Raw genomic sequence first — 22,090 nt, forward strand, 5'->3', positions numbered from 1 at the left:
GGGATCTTGTACCTTTGCATGATATGTCTTGGCTCTTATTTTTTCCCCATACCCATTCATCCCCTTCACCCTGAAACAAGGCTTTTGAACTGAGCCATATCCCTAGGGCTCAAACTTGTGATCCTCCTGAGTAGCTGGGATTATAGGTATGTGCTATTGTATCTGGCTCTAGTGAGCTTGTCTTTAAATATCCTGCCTTGATTCTCAATGTATTTTATTTCTGGCTTCCTCCTTGTAGTACTGTGATTTCAATAATCCTGACTTTACCTGGACTTGCAATCTGTTCATTCTACCACCTTTTCATTGTCTCTTATATGCTTTCTCTCTAGGTCCTCATCAGTCTTAAACAACTTTCTTTTTATCTTCAGCTTCTTTGCTCTTTTCTTTCTTCATCACACTTACTGGACAAAAACTAACCCAAATTTTTTTTAACCCAACCCAGTTTTAATCCAGTTTTCTATCTTCTCTACACTCATACTGCACTGCTGATAACAGAGAAAAATACCCAACAGTGGTCACTTTAAATTGAGAACCACTAATCTCAAGTAGGACTTTAATGCTGCCTTGCAGTCACATTATCTTTCTCCACTTTTACTACCCTGTTATTCTCAATTAAATGTCTTTCCTTTGCCCTTAACTTTAATTTCTCCTTCTCCTCCTTCCCTTTCCATTCTGCTTGCTTGCTTGCTTCTTTCCTTCCTTCCTTCCTTCCTTCCTCCCTCCTCCCTCCTTCTCTCCCTCTCTCTCTCCCTCCTTCCCTCCTTCCTTTTTTCTTCTTCTTCTTATTATCAGTGCTGGGGATAAACCCAGGGCCTCATGCATGCTAGGCATATATTCAACCCCAAAATAAATAACAGTAGTTTAACATTTCTTTCTTCTTCTTTTCCTTTTTTTCCCCCAATGCCTTAGATTGAATCTACAGTCTTCTGCATGCAAAGCAAGTACTCTATCACTGAGTTACACTCCTAGCCCTTTTCTCTGTAATACCTCCTTCCCCAGTGTCACTCTCAGTTGCTAACAATGCTCCCTATTTCAAGGAGAAATAGAAGCAGGCAGAATGGAACTTCTCAAGCCCCCACCATCATCTCCTTGCCCAACTGTCTCTGTGTTCATAGATTCTAGTATATATCTTGTTGCTGTGAATAATTTGCTCCACATAGAAATGAACTTTTCGCAAAGGACATTGTCTAACAACTCCTTGTCCTGCAGCCTTAATTTTCCCTTCTGTACTGGATCTTTCTCAGTGTATCAACATACTGTTTCTTCTCTCTTTAAAACAGAGAGTTAAGTAAATAAATAATAGATAAAAGTATTTAATAAGCTAAACAGTAATAAAACTTCTCTTGTAGCCACTTCTTCTACCATTCCATCATTTTCTTTTTATCTCTAACACCTCAAAGTTAGTTTTGAGAACTTCTTTCTGACTAGTGTTTTGTCAAAAGTTACAGTGACTTATGTTGCTAAATCCAAATCAGTTCTTAGACCTTCTCTTATTTTGTTTGATCAGTAGTATTTTACAAAGCTGATCATGCTATCCTACTTTAAATACTTTGTTCACTTGATTTCCAAACATTACTCTCTCTTTATTTTCATGCTTCTCAAGGCTATTCCTTTTCTGTCTCTCTTGATGATGTTCTCTCATTTACCTGGTCTCTTAATATTGGAGTACATCAGAACTCAAACCATGGACCTCCTTTCCTTTCTTATCCATATTTACTTTTTAAATTTTATTGTGTCTCATTGCTATAATTCAATCTATATGTTGATAACTTACCACTGTTATATCAACTTTGGCCTTTTCTCTGAATTCCATACTCATATATTTAACTTCTCAAATTTTGCTTGAGTATAATGGCCATCTCAAACTTTATGTATCTCAAACTGAGTTCCTGATCTTTCTCCTTTGTCTCTTCCTTCTAGTCTTTTCCAACTACATCCTTCTTGTGAGGCATATCAGAAACCTCTGAACCATCTTTCATCCTTTCATTCTGTTTTACCTCATTTCCAACTTACCAGGAATTTTTATTAACCTTTACCTTTAAAAATCTCAGATTCTGACCACTTTTTCACACCTCCATTGGTACCCACATGGCATCTTGCCAGTGTGTTCCAATAAAAAAATAAGTTAGAATATGTCAGTGTTCTGCTCAAGCCTTTCAGTGTTTCACTTCTCAAAATATGGGCTAAGATCAGTTCATGTTCTGTGAGGTCTTATATATTGTTTCTTTCATTATGTTTTAGATTTAGTTCTACTGCAGTTTTTCCCCACATGGTCATACACTATAGCAATACACTATAGTTTTCTGTTCATTGTTCTCCAATTATCTGTTCTCTTGATAGACTTTTACCCCCTTTTTTTTAAAAAAAATAATAACTATTCTCTGTGCCTAGAAATGCTTTTACCGCTGTGAGACTTACCCTTATGTCTTATTCCGCACCTTCTTTGGGTATTGACTTCATTGTCATTGAGGAAAACTTTAAAACTGAATCCCCATCTCCTCTATGGACTTCTTCGTGTTATATTTCTCTGTTGTACTTGTCACTGTTTAGCAAGTTTAATTTTAACTTTACTTGAATTTTAACTTGCTTTATTTTTTTTTCTGTGGAATATAAGAGGTCATTGACTTTTGTCAGTTTTGTTCATATTGAATACTTAGTACATAGAATAATGCCTGGCAGTAGTAGAACTAATAAAATATTTAAATGAATGGATATTCATCCAAATATTTGAGTGAATGGGTTTATCAATAAAAAGATTGGCTAACCTTAAGCATGTTATAATGGTTTTGGATATAAATTCAGTAGTGAAATAGTCTGAAAGTCTTAAGAGAGTAAGAAAGGGAGGGAGTAAGTAAGGGCATCAAGATCTCCAGGAAGGCAGGTGGGCATGAACTTCATAGTTCAAGTAGAGGAACAAATATTTGATGAGAGGCTGCAAAGAAGGAAAAGAAACTGGACATGGTGACACATGCCTACGATCTCAGCACTGTCAGAGGCCCAGGCCAGTGGATCATAAGTTCAAGCCCAGTCTGGGCAATTTTAATGATTCGCTGTCTCAAAATGAAACAAAAATGGGCTGGGGATTTAGCTCAGCAGCACTGCCCCTGCCTAGCAAGCACAAAGTCCTGAGTGTGATCCCTGGTACTGGAAAAAAAAAAAAGAAGAAGAAAAGGCTGGGTTGTAGCTCAGTATGAACACTGACTTAATCCTCCGGGGGAGAAAAAAAAAAAAAAAAAATGGAAAAAGAAAAGAAAGGAATGCAAGTGCACTTGCAGATTTTGCAGTGACATGTTGACTAGTTTCTATCTACTAGCTTTGTTTACTATATGAAATGGATGACAGTATCATGCTAATAATGAAGGGATGGGGGGGCGTGTCTTGAAAATTTCAAAAGAGTGTAGAAGTTTTGAAATAATATTTCCCAAGAAAGGGAGAGGACACTGACTAATGAAATAATTAGAACTGACAGTTCTGAGGGTAGATCTGAGTTTGTAGTGGCATCACTTTCTTCATAATGATTATTATTGATCTTTTCTAGTGGAGCAGAATGTTAGAGCAGATTTATGTTTATTGTTATTATAGTGAATTATTTTTTATTTTAAAAAGTTCTACTCCTTTAACTAGATCTCTTCATTTCTGTAGAGCCTTTGTTGTGGCCTTAGCATGATAACCCACAGTTAGAACATACTTAAAGATCACAGTTTGTGAAATATCTAATTTGACAAGTGAGTCCAAGTAAATTTATAACTTGACTACATTTCTTGTAAAATCATGTAGGAAGAGCCACTGTCTTCTATGTACTTTGTGTTCAATAAGTATATTTAGATATGATTTTACTTATTCAAAATGCCAGTTGGGTTAATTAAAAAATGTCTGCATAAAAGTCTTAAAAGCATTTGTATTGTCTTCTGTTTTAGGAGCAAAGAGGCCCCGGGTCACTTCAGGTGGTGTGTCAGAGTCTCCTGGTGGATTCTCTAAGCACATTCACTCTAATTTGGACTTCTCTCCAATAAACAGCGCTTCTAGGTAAGTTATTAAAGAAAGATGAAGTAGTTACTGAATATAGAATTCCCCAAGGAGAATAATACACGTATATACCTTTCTTAATGAACATAATTTTTTCAGAATGAGAATGAATTTGATATAAGAAAGACCTAGTAGATTTTATTTAGACATATTTTCTATTGAGCATAATGCCATGTGCCTGTAGTCTTAGCTATTGTACTTGGGAGGCTTCTGTGATGATTTATTGGAGGCCAGTATGAGTAGCATCAATGAGATACTGTCTCAAAAAAACAAAGTCAAGTAGCTGAAGAAAAAAAAAAGTTGAAGACATATTTTTCTCTCTGTCTTAATGTCTCAGTGAAGAAAATGTGAAGTACTCCAGTTCCCAGCCAGAACCACGGACAGGTCTTTCCTTATGGGACTCCAGTCCCTCATATATCGATAAACTGGTACAAGGGATCAGTTTTTCCCAACCTGCATGCCCTGATCATATGCTTCTGAACAGCCAGTTAGTTGGCACCCCAGGATCCTCACAGGTAAGGGAATTTAATTGTTCAAATAAATAATGGTTGCTCTTTATTTTTGTTATTTTAAGTCTTTTGTTCATGTGGAAATCTTAGGAAAATAGTATTAATACTTTTAATTTATATATGTATTTTGTACAAGGAATAATTAAAGGAGGACTTCATGGAACAGAATCTCAAATTACATATAACATTTTTCAGGCTAGCTAGCTGTGATATCTCTGCTTTTGATCATTGTGGATTTATTCAGCTTTCCTGTTTGACATGTAGAACCCCTGGCAGCGCTTGGTCAAAAGAATGACACGATTCTTTACCAAATTGGATGCAGACAAATCTTATCAGTACCTGAAAGAGACATGTGAGAAGTTGGGCTATCAGTGGAAAAAGAGCTGTATGAATCAGGTATGTTTTGTCAGTTTGTTTCACTAAAAGCTATCCTTAGGATGTTTAAAGAATAATTCAAATTTGGAAAACAATTGAAATTGAAAAAATTTAAATAAAGTCCTGTGTATTTTTTTTCCATTAAGTTTATTGGTACATTCAAAGCATACAGTACAGTTACATTTGTCATTGGGATTTTGTACCTTTACATGATATATCTTGGTTCAATCCTGTTTATCTTAAGAAATAATATTTCTTGAAAAGCATTACCAGTATGAGCCTAGTGTGGTGGCACAGACATAAAATCTCAGTAGTGGGGAGGCTGAGGCAAAACTGTGAATTTGAAGCCAGGTTGGGCTATATAGTGAGTTTAAAAATAAATTAAAAATATTAAGTAACTGGAGTTATTACTAAAAAACTATGTAAAGTTAATTATAACTGTTGACTGCCCTGATCCCCTGTGCACCAGTTTTTGTTTATATTATTGTAGCATAGTTATAATACCAGCATTCTAATCTGTATTTAGGTTTTTCAAGAGGCAGTTATTCTGTGTATTTAATTTAAAAAAAATTTTTTTTGAGACAGGGTCTCACTACGTAGTTCAGACTGCCCTCACTGTGTAGCCCAGGCTGATCTTGAACTCTCAGTGATCCTCCTGCCTCATCCTCCCAGTGCTGGGATTACAGATGTATGCCACTACACCTGCCTTAGAGGCAGTTATTCTGTATTAAAGGTGATTTAAGAGGCCTGATAACTAAATGCAATATGTAATCTTTTTCTAGATCAGTGATGGCATATCTTTTAGAGTTTTCAGTAATACAGACAGCCCACTGTGGCACGTGTGCCATAAGTTTGTCACCGCTTCACTAGATCATAGATTTAAAAATAAAACACCTATAAAGGATGTTGTTGGTTCAATATAGGCTGAATATTAATTATTGTCTTTGTCAAGTGGTGGGATGATAATACTGTGATTTCTACAAGAATGTCTTCATAAGCGGAGCTTCTTTACAGGCCGTAAGAACACTAAAAGAATGAAAGTGGAAGTTGCAAGACCTCTTTAGGCCTTTTCTATCTTTTTGATTGCTGCTCTGGCTTTTCAGATACAAATCCTGTCTTTTTCATTTTGTAATAATATTGTTTCCCTCTATTATTATTATTTCTTCTTTCAGTTTTATTTCTTTGGTTGCTAAGAGTTCACATGGACTCAGTCCCTATTTTCAGGTTGGTTTGGCTTGCATACACATACCACTCCTGTCTTGGAGTTACACTGCAGATTTTTATCCCAGAAGTATCATTGTCCTGAAAATATAGTTTTAATTTAAGGGCATTTTCTAGCATACACGTGGCTTAACCTTATTTTTGTTGCCTTAGGTTACTCTGTCAACAACTGACAGGAGAAACAATAAACTGATTTTCAAAGTGAATTTGGTAGAAATGGATGAGAAAATATTGGTTGACTTCCGTCTTTCTAAGGTACTTCTGATAATTTCGTTATAGTATTTTTTCTATGTAAATGTTTCTGTGTGAATTTTTTTTAATGGCATTATGTTTGTATACAGTAGTCCTCCCACCCATACTTTACTTTCTGCAATTTCGGGTCAACTATAGTCAGAGAACAGTAAATATAAAGTACAGAAATAAACATTTTATAAGGTTTCAATTAAGCACAAAGTACTTGGGCAGCTGAGGCATGAGTATCAAGTTTAAGTCCAGTGTGAGCAACATAGTGAAAACCTGTCTCAAAGAGAGCTGAGGATGTAGCTCAGTGGTAGAGTACTTGCCTGGGTAGGCAAATCCTTGGATTCAATCCTCGTGTGTGCCCTCCCCTTCCCCCACTGAGCATAGTTCTGAGTAACATGATGAAGTCTTGCATTGTTCCATTCCCTTCTAGTACATATGAATCATCCTTTTGCCTAGCATAAAAATCTTACACATAGGTTTTTGTTCAAGCTGTATATATTGGTTGGCTTTTACTCATTAGCTGTTTTGATTATCAGATTGTCACATATTGCAGGACTTAATATTCACATAAAGCTTATATTACTTAAAAGTGGTAACAAAGTGCAAGCATAGTGATGCTGGCAGCTTATCTATTTATTTATCAGTACATGTTTGTAGTACAAACATATAGTAGCAATTACATTCATTGTGGGGAGTTAGTACATAAACATGACGCATCTTAATTTGTTTTTGCTCTCCCATCTCTAGATCCTTTTTGTAGTTGCAAAAGATCTACTCCCTGATTGCTATTCATCCATTGTTTTGCTCTTAAAATTATTTATACTTTGGGTTTCTCATATGGTATAAGGGAAGCTGTGCAATATTTTAAGCTTGTGTGCCTGACTTATTTCACTTAAGACGGTGGTCTCAAGGTGCATCAATTTTCCTACAAATTACTCTTATTTATCCTTCTTCATGGCACAATAGTACTTTGTTATATAAATATGTTTTTTAAGTTAGTCATCTAAAATCGGTCATACAGGCCTCTTCCATGATTTATTATCAGTTGGGCTGCTATAAACATGAGTATGCATATATCACTGTGCTATAATGTCTTTAACTCTTTTGGGAAAATATGTAGAAGGGGAATAGCTGAGCTAAATAGAATTTCTGTTTTTAGGTTTTGGAGGAAATCTCCATACTAATTTCCACAGTGGTTGTCCTAGTTTATATTCCCACCAGCAGTGTAGAAATACTCCTTTTTCCCCACAACCTCATTGCTGGAAATTTTCATTATGCTATTTTATTATTAATTATTGTTATTATTCTCTTTGCTTAATTTATGAATTAAACTTTATTGAAGGTAAGTACAGAAAGTACTTAACTGTTAAATATAGGGTTCTATATTATCCATAGTTTCAAGCATCCATAGGGGGGTCATGGAACATTTCCTTCCTGGGTAAAAAGACTGCTTGTTTGACATTTGTAAATATATAACTTGGGTTTTTCATTTAATATTACCTCAAATCAGTTTCTTTGACCAACACTACTATAAAAATTTTTGTTTGGACCAAGGATTTAGCTCAGTGGTGCCATGCCTGCCTTGCAAGCTCAAGGTCCTGAGTTTGATCTATGGTATGGGGAAAAATAATTTTTTTTTGTAGACAGTGTAGACAAGTGAAAAATAAGAATAAAAGAACCCTTAAATTATGCTCCCCAGCTGTAATCATCTTTAATATTTTGAAATATTATAATTTTAATTATTTTAATTCATATTATCTTTTTATATTTCAGTTAACCTTTATTTCAGTAATTGTGATTAGTATTCTTAGATTTTTTTTTCAAATTTCTGATTATTTCTAGTTTTAAAGCTGTTAACATATGCAAGATGAAAATAGTGTTTTCTCTGTTTCCTTTGAAATTAAATACGGCTTTAAAGAGAATTGGAGTGCTAGTTCATATTTTTTATATTAGATAATATGCTGCAATACTATTTTCCAGATATTTGCAGTGGGTTTATGAAGGATCCTACTGAAATGAAACCTTTCTCATATCTGAATTTGTTGTCTTTGTTGCCATGGTATTGTGACAAGTGTAGTTGTGTAGCTTATTTTGTTGTTGTTGTTTTTGTTTTTGGTACCAGGGATAGAACTCAGGACCTTGCACTTGCAAGGCAGGTGTGGTGCCACTAAGCTAAATCCCCAGCCCATGTGTAGCTTATTTTTAGTGCACAAATTCCCACTCCCTTTGGAAATGTCAGAACTGTGGTCCAGTGGTACTAACTCTAAAAATAGGATGCTATATTTTCTGTTTTTTGAGTTTAGTGTGGTGGGAACAGTGAAGAGCACAAAATCAGATCAGAATTATTTACATACCATTTCTTCTACCAGAATATTTGGTCTTTTATTTTTTGTACTGGGGATTGAAGTTGGAACCTTGTGCCTGTGATGCAGGTGGCTGAGCCACTGAGCTAAATCCCCAGCCCCAGAATATTTGGTCTTATTAAGAGGATATGAAGGTATTGTAGCTGGACTTATCTAAGAATGTTTCTATTTACCAGTAAAGAGAGTTTGATTTTATGGCCTAATCTCTTCTTTCTAACATTATTTTTGTATATTATTTCTCATACAGGGTGATGGATTGGAGTTCAAGAGACACTTTCTGAAGATTAAAGGGAAGCTGAGTGATGTTGTAAGCAGCCAGAAGGTTTGGCTTCCTGCCACATGATTAGTCCCATGGCCCTTTGGATTCTTGGTGAATATGGTGCTGCTATGTTGACATTATTCTTCCTAGAGAAGATTATCCTATTCTGCAAACTGCAAACAATAGTTGCTGAAGAATCCTCTTCTCCTTTATCCAGATATCTTCCAATTCTTTGTATGTTTTGCATACAAATAATACCTGTATCTTAATTGTAAGTAATACTTTGGGGAAGGGATATTTTATCATCTGTGTATTGTGTCTGAATTTGAAATCCATCTTATAGAAACTAAGGTTAGGGTAGATGTGTTTATCAGCTTTTATACCAACATAATAACCCATTCTTACCAGAACGTGTTTCATCTAGAAAGTATGTATTTCATCGACATTGATTTAATTATAAAGATGGGTTAGCAAAGGCTTAGTCCTTCTGACTTTTGGAAAGCAGATTTATCAGTCTGTGAAGCAAGGCCATCCTCAAAAAATGAATCTCCAAAAGTTGTACTTATGTTTCCAAAAGGGTCTGACCAGTTACATAAACCTGCTGTTGAATTATAATAATTAATTAAAATTGCAAGTAGGTTTTTTTTTTTCCTGGAATAGCTAGTAAAATATAAAATACTGGTTCTTTCAAAAAGTTGAGCATAAACTACTGCTTAACTAACTTAAAAATTACTGTTGGACATCTTAAATATTTTTCTATATTATTCTCTACCTTCACAGACATTTTAATTCTTTACTACAGAAATAAAGTCTACTTTGAAAGTGATATCTAACTGTGAACTTATTGGTGACCAAGGTTTTAGGTGATGTGGAATAAATAAGTAGGATAAATTTTTAAGACCCCCACACCTAGACATATTATAGTAGGAATCAGATGTATTCAATAATTCCTACTATAATATGTCTAGGTGCGGGTCTTTTAAAATTTATCCAACTTTGATTTCATTGAACGTCTTCATGTATTTGTAGATCAATGACTTTCCTCAAACTTGGGAATATTTCAGCCATTATTTTTTTCTAATAATCTCTGTCCTTTGGTTTTTCTTCCAGGGTTTTTACTCTACACATACTGGTGTGCTCAGCGACATCCCATATGTCCCTTAGTCTGTACACATTTCTTTTTCTTTTGGTAGAACTGTGGATTGAACCCAAACCCTCACACATGCTAAGCAAGCATTCTACTAGTGAGATCCCCAGCTTGTCTGTTCACTTTGCTTCATTTTTTTTCCCCTTTGTATTCCTTAGACTCATTTGTTTTAAATGACTTGTCACAGATTTGCTGTTTTGTGCAAAGGATAATAGCTTGGTGGTAGAGCATGCATGAGGTGCTGGGTTTGAGTCCCAGCACTACAAAAAACACTTTGCTGATTATTCTGCCTAATCAAGCCAGCTGTTGAACTCCTACAGTGACTTTTTCAATATAGTTACTGTGTTTTTCTCTGGAATTTGGGTCCTTTTTACAATTTTCCCTTTGTTGATATTCTTATTTTGTTTTTGTGATTACTCTTAGTTCTTTGTTAAATTTAGCTCTTCTTGCATATTTAAAAACACTTGTTTTAAAGTCTTCGTGTAGTATGTCCAGCCTGTGTTTCTTTAGGAACTGTTTCTGTTGCATTATTATCCTCTAAATGGGTATATTACTCTTTCCCCTTTCTGTGTTTTATATTTTTGTTGACAATTTGACTTCTTTCTCTGTATGCCTTGTGATATTTTTGTTGAAAATTTGGCATTCAAAAAAACAACTCTGCTAAACTAGCTCTGTACTAAAAAATTCTTTACTGATAGCTCTTCATGCTTTGTGCCTAGGTATCAGGCTAGTAAGAAGGAATAATGTCTTCTCTGCTCTCTTGTTTCTTGGATGTCTTTTCTCTAGTCCTCTGCATACACAGAGATTTTGAATATCTTAATTTTTTAGTGTTTCATGCCAGCTTTGTAGCATTTAGATATTCTGTTGTATTCTCTACCCATAACCTTGCCCAGGCATCTACTGGTCCATGGTCCCTCTGCAGTATCTTCTTGAGTATATTCTTGAGCAGTATCTAGTGCTCCCCATGGTTTTTCCCAACCTGAGATCCAAGCTTTTCTGCTTCTCTCTGAGTGAGCTCTGAAGGAGGGGAAACAGTCCAATCTCTGAAGTTCCCCATAAGGATAGTATGTTACAGATAAAGTCTGCTCTCTGCTCCCCAAAGCTTGAGGAAGGTTACTGGGAATTTGAGCTGCTCCTTCCAGCTGTGCTATGCTGCGAAGAGGGTGGAGCAAAGGCTGGTAAAATGCCAGCATTTCAGTCCATGAGCCTCTGAGTATCATGTGCCTTTTCTTTGAACCAATTTTTAATTTTTCTCTTTGATTCTTATGTGCCTCTGTTTTTCTTTATATTTATCTTGCATTTATCCTTTTTTGTAGTTCACTCTTATGTGTTGATTACCTTTTGTTCACTCAATTTTTTGTTTTCTTTCAGGTTCATGAACATGTCTCTAACAGCGGCTTTTTGCCTTTGTTCATTAATTCTAATTTTTGGTCCACTTGGAGGTCAGTGTCTGTTGACTGCTTTTTTTGTTTGTTTTCAGACAGGGTCTCACTCTGTGATTCAGGCTTCCCTTGCACTCACTTTGTAGCCCAGACTGGCCTTGAACTTGCAGGAATTCTCTTGCCTCAATCTCTCAAGTGATGGGATTACAGGTGTGCACCACCTCGCCTGGCTTTTTGACTGCTTTTTTCCCCTTGGCAGTGGACCACAATTCCCTGCTTTCCTGTGTTCAGTAATTTTTTGTTACATGGTAGACCTAGTGGATGATGAATTGTAGAGACCCTGGACCCTCTGAAGAGTTGTCTTTTGTTCTAGTGGATTGTTAATGAGGGATTTGAACTCTGTCTCCTTCAAAGTGGACAACCCCTAAGAACTCTGCTCAGCGGTTTCAGCTTTCAGGTGCTGTTATTGTTGAGACTCATGAAGTTTTGGAATTGCCAAGACATTGGTCAGAATTTTTTCTTAGATTTGAGAGTTTATCTCTGTTCTTTGCAGAATTTCTCTTGACCTTCACAGCTGCTCTGTCAGTCCTAACCTATGTCCTCTGAAACCTCAAACCAGTAAGACTCGTGTCTGTGTGTGTGTGTGTATGTGTGTATATAGAACTGGGGATTGAACCCAGGGCCTTCGAACTGAGCTACATCCTCAGCCATTTTTACTTTTTACTTTGGTTTTTTGCTTTTTCAGATCCTCATCTGTTTTGAATGATCTTTTCTCATCTGTGCTTCCCTTTGGCTCCCCATTGTCTTCTTAGTCCAGAAAAGTCCATGTTTTTCTTAGTGTGATGTTTCAAAGTTCCTCATTACTTTTCTGGCTTCATTTTGCTTTTGTTTGTGGGTTTTGTTTTTTTTTTGAGACAGGGTCTCACTATGTACTTGAGACTTGAGACTGACCTGGAACTCACTATGTAGCCCAGGCTGGTCTCGAACTCACAGCGATCCTCTTGCCTTAGCCTCCCGAGTGCTGGGATCACAGGCGTGCGCTACCACTCCCGGCCTACTTTTTACTTTTTAATTTTATTTATTTTTTTGGTTCCAGGGATTGAACTTGGGTCCTTGTGCTTGTGGAACCACTGAGCTAAATCCATGGCCCTATTTTTTAATTTTTGAGACACAGTTTTTCAGACCTTTGTTTCCTTCCTTTTCTTTATCATCTGTGGAGTGTTATTCACCATAAATGGAAGCTAGAACTCCCTCCCCTACCCATAAATTTTATTTTTTGGGTTTTTGAGTTTTTTGTTTGTTTGAGACAGTGTCTCACTTTGTAATTCAGGCTGATCTCCTCCCCCCATACACAGCAGTGATCAAACTCAGGACTTTGTACTTGCTAGATGCCATGAGCTACATCTCTGCCCCTCAGGCTGGTCTTGAAATCACTGTGTACTCCAGGCTGGCCTCGAATTCATGGCCATCTTTCCGCCTCAGTTTCCTGAGTGCTAGAATTACAAGTGTGCACTACCATGCCGAGCCTCATAAATTTTAAACCTTTATTTTTTTTCATTAAGTTTATTGGTACATTTTAGATCTACAATATTATGACATACATCATTGGAAATTTACATAATCTACTTTAGTTTTATTTTTTCCCCATTCCCCTGCCCTCCTCAACCCCTCCACCTCTCCCTATTTACAAAGACTTTGTTTCCATTTTTAAATTTTCTCATATTAATTCCACTCCCTTCTTTCCTTTTCCAACCTATCCCACTTCCCTTCTCCTTTGGACCCTTTCTTCCTATTTCACATTATCAATTATACATTTTAATCCTTATTTACACTTTTAGTTTTTCATACCAGGAATACTATTTGGTATTTACACGTGTGTCCTATTTATTTCACTTGAGTATGACCTCAATGTGCATCCATTTAGCTATGAATGTCTGTATTTTCTCATTCTTTATGGCTGAGTAGTATTCCATTTTAGAAAAAAACACACATCATCTTTATCCAGTCTCCAGTTGATAGGCAGTTGGGCTGTTTACAAGTTTTAGCTATTACAAACTGTGCCACTATAAACATGGATGCACATATATCACTGTAGAATGATTCTTTTAATTCTTTTGGGAAGATACCTAGCAGAGGAATAGCTGGGTCAAATGGGACTTCTAATCCTAGTTGTTTGAAAGTTCTCTCTACTGATTTCACAGTGGTTGCACCATTCTGCACTCCCACCAACAATGGAAAAGGGTTCCTTTCTCCTCACAACCCCGTCAGCATTTGTTATTGATTTCTTGATAGGAGCCGTCCTTTCTTGGGTGAGGTGGAATCTCAATGTTGATTTCATCTTCATCTCTCAAATGAACAGTGATGTTGAATATTTTTTCATATGTTAAACCTTTATTTTTAAATACTATTTTATTAGAGATAGGACTATAGGCTCAAAAGAATTTTTAATTTTGAATACCAGGGATCAAACTCAGGACCTTCCGCTTATGAGGCAGGTGGCAGCACCACTGAACGAAATCCTCAGCCCTCAAAATAATTTTTATTCAGAAATTTGAAGAGAAGTTCTGTTGTCTTCTAGCCTACAGTTATTACCAATGAAAAGTTTTTTGGGGAAAGGCCATAATGTATACATATTCAAATTTTTAATTTATATACAGTAAAGATGACTTTGTTTCTTGGTATACTGTTCTAAGAGTTCTTAGGCAAGAACCCAAAAGTATAATTAATCATTAAAAAAAATTGGACTATACCAAAATCAAAGGTTTTTGCTTTGCAAAATACATTAGGACCACCCAGCTGATCTCCAGAGCCTTTACTTGGAGGGATGTAGAAGCAGCAATTGAAGGGGAAGGGGGCCCTGGGTTGGAGAAAAGGGCTGATTTTGGTCTTAAAAGACCATTCTGGTTGATACTCACAGTGTGAAATAATGGCTCAGATTAAGCCATTCAGATTTGGGTTTTAGAGTTTGGCCCTGGCTCTCACTAGCTTGGTAACCTTGGTCAGTTTGGAACAATATGGAATATGAATAAATAAAACATTCTGTGTCATATTTCTGTATTTATAAAGTAAAGATACTCTCTTTCCTGTCTATAACTCTGAGTTGTTTCCTGAGGCTCTGATGAGACCATGTATATGAAAACACCTTGAGGTGAGAAGCTACTGTTTAGTATTCCACCTGTGGTGCTTAGATGATCCAGTAATATTTTGTAGGAAAAATGCGCTATGAGTTACTGAAAAAAAAAAAAAGGAATCACTTTATTCTCACTTTGTGAATTTAAGTCTGAAAACTCAAGAGCCAGAGAAATTCTCTGTGCATGTGGAAGGATGTGGGGGAAAATAGGGATGGAAAGGTTGGGAGTCAGAGAGAAGTACCTGTGAAGCAGAATTTAAAGTAAAACAAGTTCTTCCCAGCCTTGGGCATCCCACCCTACCCGCCAAATCACCCTCTTCTCCCTTGTAGCTGTAACTCCTTGTTCTGTTACAGATAAGACTCGCAACTATGTCCTGTAAACAAAGTTGATGATGCCCTGTTCTCACAAGAGTCACAAGGAATAAAAATTGTCATCATGTGAGATATGATATGACTAACTTGCTTTTTATTTGCTTCTGTAATGTTGCTTGCCAACCCTCCTCCCAGTTTCATGGCACTGGAGAGACCACCCCTCCTTTTGACCACAAGTATGAAACTGAAACTTTTACATTGTTCTGAGCTCTTCCTTTGGACAGGAGTCCATCGAACTGCTATTCACCTAAAACTTGAAATAAATCCTGATTCCCATGGGTCTCTCCTGTCTCTTGAAATTCTGCAACACCTGCAATATTGTTTAAGCCCCATGAAAGACTAATACCTACTTTGTATTCTTCCTTGTTTTCCCTGCCCTGGGAGACCCTGTCTCTTTCACTGCTGCCAGGTGGAATGGCACACACCTGTAATCCCCACTCCTTGGGAGGCTGATGAAGGAGAATCAGAGTCTGAGGTCAGTCTGGGTAATTTAGCAAGACCCTATCTTAAAAAGGGCTCGGTGGGAGAGAACCTGCTTAGCATGCTCAAGGTCCTTGGTTCATTTCCTAGTACCACACACAAAATACTCAATTTAGTAGAGGTAGATAAAAACTCAGGCTGACCCTGCAGCTGGACTGATGGGAAAAGAAGAATCTTTGTTCTTTAACCACAAGACATTTATTGTTGGAAATCGGAATATCAAGGTTGGGGCAGGAAAGACAGGGCAGAGGAGAATGGGCAATGGTATGAATAGGAGAGGAAAGATACTTGAGCATCTTGCCTGACATTCAGGCAGAGGCAGGTGGTGCTGTTAGTTTTGAAGCTAAATATAAGTTGAGCCAAGTAGTGTGTGGGGTGGGGGGCCTTTTGCTGCCTGAGTTAGGCTTTTAGACCATGTTGCAGAAAGGTTTATTTCGGCAGCATATAATTTGCATCCTTGTTCCATGAGAAATGAGGTTCATAGAGGGACATTTGTTCTCACATCCCTGAACCATGAATTGGAGTTTTCCACCTGAAAGGGGCAAAGACATTGGAGTTAACAGAAGGCTTCTCTCCCTGACCTTTATCCTTGGTCCCCACTGTCCCCATGCAGAGATGGCTAAGACCGCCACATGTATTTTCTTTTTCCCCCACTTTGTTTCTGTCCTCTGGGACTTTCACTCCACTAGTTTCCCGCCTCTCACTTATTGCTCTATTGTTTTCTTCTCTGTTGCCTCCTTTTTGGGTTTATAAGCATGTTCAAGTTCTCTCAAACTCAAAAGTATTTTCTTTCTTTTTTTTTTTTTTGTATCTCCTGCCACTGGCCTAACCCTACAAACCTCTCTGGAGAGCCAGCTGTCCTCACTTGACCTTCCCTTCTGCCCTAGACACTCTAAATCATGATTCTACTGCTGAAATTCTCAACTCAAAGTGCTCTGCCCTTCAGATTCTGCAGTCTTTTCTTGGGACTCCGACCTTTGTGGGCACGTAATCCTGTAGACTACACCCTATTTCTTGACACTCTTCTCCAGTGTTCCCTACTATTCCTCGATCCAGTTATGTGCTTCCCAAGTAGAATTCTCACATTTCCAATGAACTGATGGTCACCTCCATTCAGATATGTTAAGGATATCTAAAATTTACTGTGCCCCAAATGAAGTTCATTTCCATCTTCATCACTTAGATTTGCTTTCTTGACATTTCCCTTACACATTTTCTGTATCATACTCTCAAAATCTTTGTGATGTCTGATTTCTCTTTGCCCTTTCTGTACAATTGGTCGAGAAGGTCTATCTACTTTTCCAGTGCATGTTTTTATCCTATCACTTCTATTCATCAATCATTTAAGGGACCTTTACTGTGTGTAGGGAACTATGCAAAACACCAGAGGAGTTTAAGGTTAATAACATCAAGGTCTTCATTGTCAAGCACAGACACACACACACACACACACACACACACACACACACACACACACATTTCATAAATTTCTGTTAAATCCTCCTGTGAAGATTAAATGAGAAAGCATACTTTAAAGTGCATCTATACTATTATATTAACCTTATGAAGTCACTCCTTCACTCAAAATTCCTGCATTCAAACTCCTTGAAGTAATACTGAAGTGTTTTTTGGGTGGTAGTGGTGGTGGTGGTGGCTTTTTTCTGGGGATTGAACCCAGGCCATTCACACTGAGCTAATCCCCAGCCTTTGTTTTTTTTTCTTGAAACAGTTTTGGTATGTAGTTCAGGCGGGCCTTGAATTCTACTGGATAGCATAGGCTGGCTTAAAAGTTACAGCACTTCTTTTTGCCTCAGCGTCCTGAGTACTGAGATTATAAGGGTGCACCACCAAGCCCAGCTTTTGTTTTAATATTTTGAGACAGGGCCTATGTAAGTTAAGTTGCCCAGGTAAGCTTGAACTTATGATCTTCCTGTCTCAACCTCCCAGAGTGCTAGAATTATAGGCATGTGCCACCACATTCTGCAGTTTTTCAGGTCTTTTTGTATGATATGGCTCCAGCCAACCATTTTCAAATTTGTTTTCTTCTCTCCTATTTGCAGCACCCAAAGGTCTCTATTTTTCCCGTTATATCCTGTACTTTTCTGACTTTTGTTTTTGTAATTTCCCACCTCTGGCATATCCTTCATCAACTGTTGCTGTATGACTAAATCAGTAGTTCTCTTCAGTCCTGCTTATATGTTGAGGTGGCTGAGGAGCTTTAAAAAACATTGATGCTGGTCCTGTGGTACAGGCCTGTAATCCCAGAACTCTGGGAGGTTGGAACAGGAGGATCACAAGTGTGAACCCAGCCTGGACAATTTATGGAGACCCTGTCTCAAAAATGCGGTTGGGGTGAGGATGTAGCTCAGTACAAAGGCTCTAGGTTCAATCCCTAGTACCAAAGAAGTAATAATAACTTGGATTTAATCCCCAGAGATTATTATTTGGTGCAACCTGAGCATTAGGATTTTTCAAAGCTGCTCAAGTGATTGTAGTGTGTAGCCAAGACTGAGAGTTATTGGCCCATGTCTTATGGGTTTCCCCCAAAGCCTTTTCTGAATGCCACCTCCAAATTTGTTTGGTATTTTTGCTCCTCTCATCTTTCCTTTCCTGCCACCTCTAATCTCCTTCTCTTGTTGAGTTCTCAGTGTTTGTATACTTTTTTCTTTTTTTCTCAACAGTACTGGGGATTGGACCCAAGGGCATCTCACTGAGCTACACACACAGCCATTTTGTTTTGTTTTTTTGAGACCAGGTCTTGATAGGTTCCTGAGATGCCCAGTTTTGTGCAGGCTGAGATTGACCCTACCATCTACCTCAGAGGGCCAAGAATATAGGCATGTACCACTATGCTCAGCCTCTGTGTGTCTTTCTTATAATTTCGTTTTCTCCTTTGTGATATCATTTATTTGTTATCTTAGGCCAACCCCTGTGTGGTGGAGTGGTACTGGTTGGGCTGCATGGCAGGAGGTGAGCACTGGGGCTAGGGAGTAAAGCTTCATCTGTATTTACAGCAGCAGGGGAACCCTACTGTGAACTGCAATGTGAGGGATCTAGGCTGAGAGCTCCTTCAAATCACTCTGAAACAAGTCCCCCTTTCACACCTCTAATCCCTATCATGGAAAAATTATCTGTGAAATTGGTCCCTGGTGCAAAAAAAAAAAAAAAAAAAGGATTGCTGTATTAGGCCATAATTTATATATCTATATCTATCTATCTATCTATCTATCTATCTATCTATCTATCTATCTATCTATCTATATTTTGGGGGGTTTTTTTGTTTGTTTTTTTAAGACAAAGTCTCACTATGAAGTTCAAGCTGTGAACTCACTGTGTATCCCAGGCTGGCCTAGAAATTGTGGTGATCCTCCTGCCTCATCTTCCTTAGTGCTGGGATTACAAGTGTGTGCCACTACACCCAGCATACACAGTCTGTATTTGATAGTTTGTTTCTTTAATGTTCGTTGAGTGATGGTGGATGAATGCATTCATGTAGAAATGAGAAAATGGCATTTCTAGTGAGGGACTAGAAAGTTCATGGGATGGAAGTAACCAAGTATTCTTATTTTGGTTAGGAAGGATGAGAGAGGGCAGAGAGACGTAGAAATATACTCAGAATAGTTTGGCAACCTATGAACATAGATTTGTAGTAAATTGTTTATTAGTTTATTCATTCAGTATTTACTAAATGTCTGCTTTATCATATGCTGGATATTGTTCTAGGCTCTGAAATATGTAGCCATGAACAAAACAGATAGTGCTAAGGTTACAGTTTGTGTCTCAGTGGCTTAAGGGACAACTCAAATTTCTTTCTTTAATAGGAAGAGACAACCAATATCCCTGCCTCCTTTTCTGTGAAGTCTTAGACCTGCTGGGAAGGACCTGTACCTCTCCAGTCCATACCTGGGATTCTACTCTAAATTCTTGAAAAGAGGTTCTATTTAATCTCCAATTTTCTTGATCCCTCCCCTTTGGCACTACCCCCTAAACTGCTACTATTAGTACTTAAGTTACCTGATGTGTTCTCATACCTTCAAAGATCTTCTTTAACATGCACTGCTGGGAATTCTCAGTGGTGCACATTCCCTCTCCACGAAGACATTTTCCTTGATCATTCATATAAGCGCATGTGTGGCAATTTAATATTGCACCTGCAATTTTAAGATAAGACATGAAATTCCCTTATGGACCAGGTGTGGATATGTGTCAGACATCTGGGGTAGAATGATAGATAATAAGTAGCCTGGAGCAACATATTTCTGAGTTTTTGCTGGGGCTCTGAGGGTCCTGTTTGTGATACAGCGTGTTCTCTTTTCTGTTCTGGAGGAAATTCAGTCTTAATTGTTCTTAATTAATCTTCATTGCTGATTAATCCCGAATTTACTCCCTACTCTTGACTTTTACTCTAGTGCGTATCTTCACTGGCTTCCTGGGCATTTGTAATCAGTTGCTCTTCTGTTATATCTTACTTCATAAAAACAAAGTGTCCTATGACTGGCTTCCATTACTACTTGCCATACTCTCACATACCCCACAAGGCACAAACATTTGGAGTCAAATTTAATTGATTTTTAAGCTTTATTTCTATTGCAAACCCTATAAAGAGTCTGTGTTATTCTCCATTTTCAAATTGACCTTATTGAAGGTCACTGCTGGCATTTTTTTTTGAACTGTATCACATTATCTCTTCCAGTATTTCTGTCAGTGCCCTAGTTCAGGATGCGCGCGCGCGCGCTCGCACGCGCGCACACACACGCACGCGCGCGCACACACACACACACACACACACACACACACTGGGAAGGGGAGAATATGGGCTTTAGACTGACCTAAATTTGAATCCAAGGTTTGCTACTATCTAGCCATGTGACTGATGTTGGATATATTACTTTTGCCCAATAATCTGATCTGAAAGTTTAATAATTATGCAGTGGGATGAAATATGAAGTATTAATATTGTTGATAGCAATTTGAAACCTCAAATTTTGGGTATTAGTTTTCTTGCCTGAATCACCTCTTTTAATAAGAGCCACAGAATTGCAGTTATCCTGGGAATTTATTTTTGGATCTAACCAACGAAAGCATTCCATGAGTTACTAACAAGGGTTAGTTTTCAGAATTCTGCATTTCCTATGAGCCCTGCCAGGGAAACTGGGCTTTTGTATTCATAATTTCTTATGGTACGTGCATTTGGAGGGGCTACTGGCATTTTATGTTTGTTATTTTCTTAAGCATTCTCCAAATCATATAGAATGCAGGCCCCATAAAACATAAAACATGCCCCTTGGTATTGTTGTGAAGAGACCTAGAGAGTCTTTGGGAGAATTGTTTCCAAAGTATTCACGATTCTTCCCACTTCCCCTAAAATTGGGTTTTCCTGATGTGTTTCCCACTTCTCACTTGAAACCAGTGTGGCTCACCTGAAGATGTATTTGGAAGTGGTGTGCTTGAAGGCTGTTCTCCAGAAGCATGTTCTTCTAGAGCCTGGTTACTATCAGACTTTTCTCCAGAAGCCTGTTCACCTGAAATCACTTCACCTGAAGCATGTTCACCTGAAGTTTCTTCGCCTATGGCATGTTCATCTGAAGTCTCTTCAGCTGAGGTGTGCTCACCTGATGTCACTTCACCTGAAGCCTGCTCACCTGAAGCCTCTTCACCTGAGGATTGTTCGCCTGATGTCTCTTCACTTGAATCGTGTTCACCTGATGTCTCTTCACCTGAGATGTGTTCACCTGATGTCTCTTTTCCTGAGGCATGTTCATCTGAAGTCTCTTCATCGGAAGCATGTTCATCTGAAGTGTGTTCACCTGAAGTCTCTTCACCTGAAGTGTGTTCACTTGCAGCATGTTCATCTACAGTGTGTTTATCAGCAGCATGTTCTCCTGCAGCATGCTCACTTGAACTGTGCTCTGTGGAACTATGCTCAGTCAGAACATTCTTGCCTGAAGAAGTCTCAGATAAAGCTTTGGTATCTGAAGGGTTTGCAGGTGAAAGGTACTCATCTGAAAGTTGCTGAACTGAACCTTGATGTTCTATAGAGGCAAGCGGCTCATTAGGCTGACTTGATGTTCCTGGTATGGAGAAGAAAAGCAATAGATAGTGAAGGTGAGAGAGAGAATGGGGTAAAGCCTACTTTCCTATAGAGTGAGACAAATGGGGACCTCTAGATTTCCTGTGGGTCAAGAACAGGCACTTGACTATTGTCAAGCGCATTATTGTGCAGATAGGAAAATCAACTAATTACTGCAAGAAAACATGGAGGATAGACCACCTCTGGGATTGAAGGAAAGAGCTTTAAAATACATAATACTAAAAACTACATAGAGAGATGCCCTCACTCACACCAAAAGCACCTGAAGTGAAATGAATATACCTCCCTGACAAAGCCAGCATCAGGAAATCAGGTTATTCATGTCATCAGAAGTCTACCGCCAGTCTTTGGCAAAGTCAAGAAGAATGAAGATAGAAGAGAGGGAGAGAGTAAATAGTTTCCTATAGCTGAGTAATTCCAGCCTAAATTAGGGATGGATAATTTTCTTTCTTTCTTTTTTTTTTTTTTTTGGGTCAGGGGGTTTGAATTCGG

At 37.9% G+C, this 22,090-nt stretch overlaps 2 protein-coding genes across 7 annotated transcripts in view; one reads left to right on the forward strand and one right to left on the reverse strand.

Moving 5' to 3' along the window:
• Chek1 (checkpoint kinase 1) overlaps positions 1-9,633 on the forward strand; it is a 34,025-nt gene extending 24,392 nt beyond the window's left edge. For 5 of the 6 annotated variants that reach the window (XM_010628679.3, XM_033764416.1, XM_033764415.1 and 2 more), the window contains exons 9-13: positions 3,918-4,026; positions 4,364-4,541; positions 4,800-4,931; positions 6,285-6,386; positions 8,985-9,633. In XM_010628679.3, the coding sequence (XP_010626981.1) occupies positions 3,918-4,026; positions 4,364-4,541; positions 4,800-4,931; positions 6,285-6,386; positions 8,985-9,080 (617 nt within the window). In that variant the 3' untranslated portion in view covers positions 9,081-9,633. The remainder of the gene's footprint in view (positions 1-3,917; positions 4,027-4,363; positions 4,542-4,799; positions 4,932-6,284; positions 6,387-8,984) is intronic. The other variant, XM_033764414.1, reaches the window with a different exon arrangement.
• Positions 9,634-15,682: 6,049 nt separating this feature from the next.
• Positions 15,683-22,090, reverse strand: part of Acrv1 (acrosomal vesicle protein 1) — a 9,870-nt gene continuing 3,462 nt past the window's right edge. The window contains exons 2-4 of the mRNA XM_010628675.2: positions 20,928-21,578; positions 19,539-19,658; positions 15,683-16,039 (exon numbers count right to left, since the gene is read on the reverse strand). Coding sequence (XP_010626977.1) covers positions 15,915-16,039; positions 19,539-19,658; positions 20,928-21,578 — 896 coding nt within the window. The 3' untranslated portion in view covers positions 15,683-15,914. The remainder of the gene's footprint in view (positions 16,040-19,538; positions 19,659-20,927; positions 21,579-22,090) is intronic.

This window comes from Fukomys damarensis, unplaced genomic scaffold (genome assembly GCF_012274545.1).
Source record: "Fukomys damarensis isolate Sample0158 unplaced genomic scaffold, DMR_v1.0_HiC HiC_scaffold_16, whole genome shotgun sequence".
Taxonomy (NCBI): Eukaryota; Metazoa; Chordata; class Mammalia; order Rodentia; family Bathyergidae; genus Fukomys; species Fukomys damarensis.